The 5,000-nt window shown below is 44.3% G+C and overlaps 1 protein-coding gene across 1 annotated transcript in view; it reads right to left on the bottom strand.

Moving 5' to 3' along the window:
- Positions 1-5,000, bottom strand: part of fam171a1 (family with sequence similarity 171 member A1) — a 35,507-nt gene that overhangs the window by 17,847 nt on the left and 12,660 nt on the right. Inside the window, exons 2-3 of the mRNA XM_080857672.1 lie at positions 2,461-2,688; positions 1-76 (exon numbers count right to left, since the gene is read on the bottom strand). The exon at positions 1-76 is cut by the window's left edge and continues 17 nt beyond it. Of these exons, the coding sequence (XP_080713798.1) occupies positions 1-76; positions 2,461-2,688 (304 nt within the window). The remainder of the gene's footprint in view (positions 77-2,460; positions 2,689-5,000) is intronic.

Here is a 5,000-nt window from a genome sequence, read left to right as displayed (position 1 = left end):
ATCTGCACCACATCTTCATACACCATCAGAGTTGCAGCCCTCTCAGGGAGCAGGTCCAGACTGAGGGAGGAGAAGACTATTGCATGCATACATGCACACACACACACACACACACACAGTGAAAAGTGGGTGTTGGTTATCTCCTCATATAATATGCATCCTGCACACAACATAGAGATATTCCCCATGCATGCTCTGCCACACACACAGACAGACACACACACACAAACACACACACACACACACAAACATTTGTGCAAACTGTGTGTGTGTGTATTGAGGGTTTCTGTGGATGATGAGACCAGGCTGCCTTGGGACCCAGGCGTTAAGGCTAGGTTACACAGACAGACAGACAGACAGACAGACAGACAGACAGACAGACAGACAGACAGACAGACAGACAGACAGACAGACAGACAGACAGAGACAGACAGGCAGACAGACAGACAGGCAGACAGGCAGTCATTCTCCCTTATAGCCCCTCAACTACAGGGTACTCACATGAAACGTGCTCGCCTCTCACACACACACACACACACACACACACACACACACACACACACACACACACACACACACACACACACACACACACACACACACACACACACATATGAAACGTGCACCCCTCTCAAACAGACACAAAAGCCCTGCATGAATCAAGAGTTTAACTCCAGATCTACTAAAGCACATTCCTATTTAACCATTAATCCCTTCCTTTCCTCATTAACCCTGTGTGTGTGTGTGTGTGTGTATGTATGTATGTATGTGTGTGTGTGAGAGATTTTTTTTTTGTCTGTGTGGACAGTCTACACCTCTCTTTGTTTACTTTAAAGCAGAGCTGGTTAGTGTGTTAATCCCTTTAGCTTAAGGATCTTACTCCCTCACTCAGTCACTGTTGTGTGTGTGTGTGTGTGTGTGTGTCTACGAGTGTGTTTGATTCTGCACTTCAGTCAGTGCGGGCACATGATGGCAGCACTTCGATCCCATTCAATTCTCTCCATGGGGTCTCCATGGGGGGTTAACTGCTCTATCTCTAAGCACATGGCAGTGACACAACTAGTTCTTGGCCGTGTCAGTTCAAATCAAATGCGGAATGTTTACATCTGCTACCGTTGATTATACAGTAAATACGTTGTGAAATGAAACAAAAACACACCACAGTTAATTTTGTATTAGTATTGATTGATTCACATCGATATGAAAGGATTACATGACTAACAACTGGTGAAAAAGTAATATGAAAATATTTGTTCACTGAATTAGCGCATTCTGTCCCAAACAGTTGCGTTGCAGTTTATAAGTTTCAGTTTCGCTTTCAGTATTTCAACGTGAATGAGAGGGAGCACAAGAACTGAGCGTCTAGCAGCGATTATCATATCATAGACATATATGATGCATGTATATGTCTGTGGGCACGATCTCAAGCACGTGCAAAAGTTGTTGTTGTCCAATTTCAATCTAGTTTCGAGAGACACATGCGCGCCCAGTCCAATTCCCAGCGGAATCGAATCGTGTGTCCAGGGGTTTACATCGGAGTCCAGTCGGACTCAAGCTGGACACAATGAATCTAGTTCTGGGGAGTCACATGTGTCCAATATCCAATTTAAATCGGACTGAAATCGGAAATTGGACGCATGTGTCCACACTGAGTGAGTGTGTGTGTGTGTGTGTGTGTGAGTTTCGAGAATGTGTCATGAGTGGCTGACTGTCTTGTTTGTTTATGTACCTCAGTGAAATGTCTGTGCATGTATGTGTGCGCATTTGTACTTATGCCAGTATCACAGAGTGTGTGTGTGCATGTCTAAGTGTGTGTGTGTGCATGTCTTAGTGTGTGTGTGCATGTCTAAGTGTGTGTGTGCCTATGGCAGCAGGTGGTCCATTAGTGTAGTTTGGATGCAAACCCCCCAGTGTGTGAGAGCAGCTAATCCCAATAACCTCATAACATCCTCGCACCCACAGAGAGAGAAGGAGAGAGAGAGATAGGGGGGGAGAGAGAGAGAGAGAGAGAGAGAGAGAGAGAGAGAAGGAGAGAGAGGGTCAGAGAGAAGAGGTCAGAGAGAAGAGGTCAGAGAGAAGGGGTGCGAAAGAAAGAAGAGGGTGAAGAGGAACTGAAGAAAGGAGGATAGGGGACAAGAAGAGTTGAACATATAAAATAAGAGGGAGAGAGAGGTAGAGAGAGGAAGAGATAATAAGTTTGAGAAATAGAAAGAGAGAGGATAATGATTGAGAAAGAGAGAAAGCACTAGAATGAGTGAGGGGTGGGAGGGCAGAGAAGGGGTGAGAAGGAGAGAGAGAGAGAGAGAGAGAAGAGGAGGGAAGGAGAGAGAGAGAGAGAGAGAAGGGGAGGGAAGGAGGGAGAGGGAGCGAGACAGAGAGAAGGGGAGGGAGGGAAAGGGAGGGAGAGAGAAGCTCAAGGTCTGTTGCTAAGATCTGTTGCTAAGGTTGGTTGGTCATTACCTGGCAGTCTGGTGGGACGCCACGGGGCGGAGTTTGGCACATAGCCTCGCTTCGTGGCCGTGACCACCAGCAGGTCGCCGAGGCGGTAGCTGAACCTGAGGAAGACGTTGCCGTCACCGAGCGAGGTCTCCGTGGCAACAGAGGTGTGGTTGGCAAAGATCTCCACAGTGACTCCAGGGAGAGGCTGGTGGGTGCTGGAGTCACTCAGGTGCACCTTGAGAGTTACTTCTGCAGACAGACAACACCTCAATTTAGTCATCGGTTTTCTCATAGAACCGCACAGGTAAGGCACAACACATGGCAAGGTAAAGGCCTGGTAATCACTCAGCCATACATGAAATAAATGTAGCACACACTCATAAAGTAACACCTCTTAAATACAGCAGACAGAACTATGTATCTATGAAACAGTTTGGAATGGTTGGAAAAGCATTCATCATGTTTCCGTACAAATCTTAAACATTTTAATAGACAGGAAAACAAAAAATTCTCTCTTGATATTCTTGAGTTTTTATGAGCTGTCTTTGCAACAATCTTGAAGAATTTCAACATTGCAGTTTTGTTTCAAATCAAAACAACACCTTGAACTGCCAATGAGAACACTCAATTAGCCTACTAGTCCTTCTTAAAGTGTGTAATCAGAGACGCTACAACTTGAGCTGGAGGCTGAAATCAAGTTTGAGTGGCAAGGTTTCTGTAAATACAGCCCAAACTCCAATCAAGCTTCTCCACAATAATTAGTTGTTTTCGGTCTTAAAAAACTTTAAAATCAGGCAACACAACGTACAGCAGTTGGCCAAACACAGAACATTTTAATTAAAAAGTTGTTTGAAAAGATTTATGGCATAAAACTCTGTCTCAGGACAAAAGAAAGATAAAGACGCCTACCGGCCGTTTCTCTGTTCCATCTCTGAGGCGCTTTTCAGACTGACAACAAATCAATGCATTCCAATGCCCTGCTAACTAGCCAATGGCATCGCCTGTTTAAAACAATGGCCTGAGTTTCCTTGTCTGAGGAAGTCTCCACTACCTCAGGAAACTGCTCCCCGTACCAGCACTTCCTGTTCAGGACATCCTTAAAGTTATGCTGGTCTGCCATAACCCGCCCGACAATCAAATGGGGCCCACCTTGACCCCCCCCAACTATAACTTTCTCTTTGTGACCAAACAGGAAAATAATTTCCCTGACGGCACAAAAGCAATTTCTTAGTAGTGGCAAAGAGGACCTATTAGAAGTCTACACGATTAGAAGAAGACTATAGTGTTCTTATAAGGTCCTTTTTGCCACGTTTCTTTTGGTGATTGGGAGTAAAAACAAAGTTTTACATACTTACCTAACCATTTGTTTAGATTTTAATGTTACAGCAATTCACATATTTTTAAGGATGACCTCGCTCCCAACTGCAAGTCCACAAACCCATGTACAGTACACAGGGACAGTTTGCATTGTGTTGGTATTTATACTGTAAGAAGGTGTTAATTGACATCTGAATTGTTGTATTAAATATGTGTGTGTGTGTCATCTTCATGAAGGAACAGTGCGAGTATAATGTGTTAAAAACTATTTGTGCTTTCAGAGTCTGTGCTTAGAAAGCGAATTGTTTGGTGTATTTTGAGGCACACACATTGAGTCCCTGATATACAGAAGGGAAAGTAGCAGAATGATAACTGAGCCTGCAGCACGTGTACTAAAACATCTGTCAACCTCTCAACCCTGGTGGTCTCTAATATTTAATTTAAGTGCTTCCTCTATCCTCCATCTCCCAGGACCTCTTGCTCTCCACATTGTTACGGCCAATTACATCATAATGAGCCAATTACATCACAATGGCCTGTTACATCACAATGGGCCAAAGCATCACAGCGTGCTTGGAGTTTCTCAAAGGCTGAAATAAGGGGTGGATCGCCTGGGAAGTCCCAACAGCGTGTTGAGAAGAGGATCAGGTCAAAGACACTTAACAAATTTGGTGGGTGCTCGGATGATTGATAGGCTCTTGTCCAGTGAGACAGGCCTGGAATGGGGCGGGGACAAACATCATGACCTCATGACTACGAGTTTCCCAGAAGGCAGCATAGAAGCAATAAGAGCATCAGCTTTACAACAGAGGCCTTCCTCAGCTGGTGTGAAAAACAGTAGGGTTTGGCTGGATAAGAGCATTATTACAAACACACAGAAACACATTAACACACACACAAACAGACTTTATCAGGCAGATTTTTAAGTGAACTACAGTGTCTGTTTATTTCAGTCTTTTCCTAATGCATAATCTAAAGTGAAAATAGGTAATGGAAAACAACTCTGCCCATAAACAGCCTTTTAAATAGCTTCCCTTCGATCACAACATAATCCCATTAGCTGTGTAAGAGAGGGCAAGAGAAAGACAAAGATACAAAGAAGAAGAAAAAGAGAGAACAATGAAGGCCGCGGAGAGAGGGAGATGGATAGAGAGGCCCCCATCTTTGTCTACCCTTGTCTGAACCCTTCATTAAGACTAAAAGGGTCTGTTTGGTCTCCTGAGACCAACCTCATACATACAGTC

The sequence above is a fragment of the Sprattus sprattus genome, assembly GCF_963457725.1.
Source record: "Sprattus sprattus genome assembly, chromosome: 19".
NCBI lineage: Eukaryota > Metazoa > Chordata > Actinopteri > Clupeiformes > Clupeidae > Sprattus > Sprattus sprattus.
Note: the sequence above shows the minus strand (reverse complement) of the source record. Positions and strands in the feature narration are given on the sequence as shown.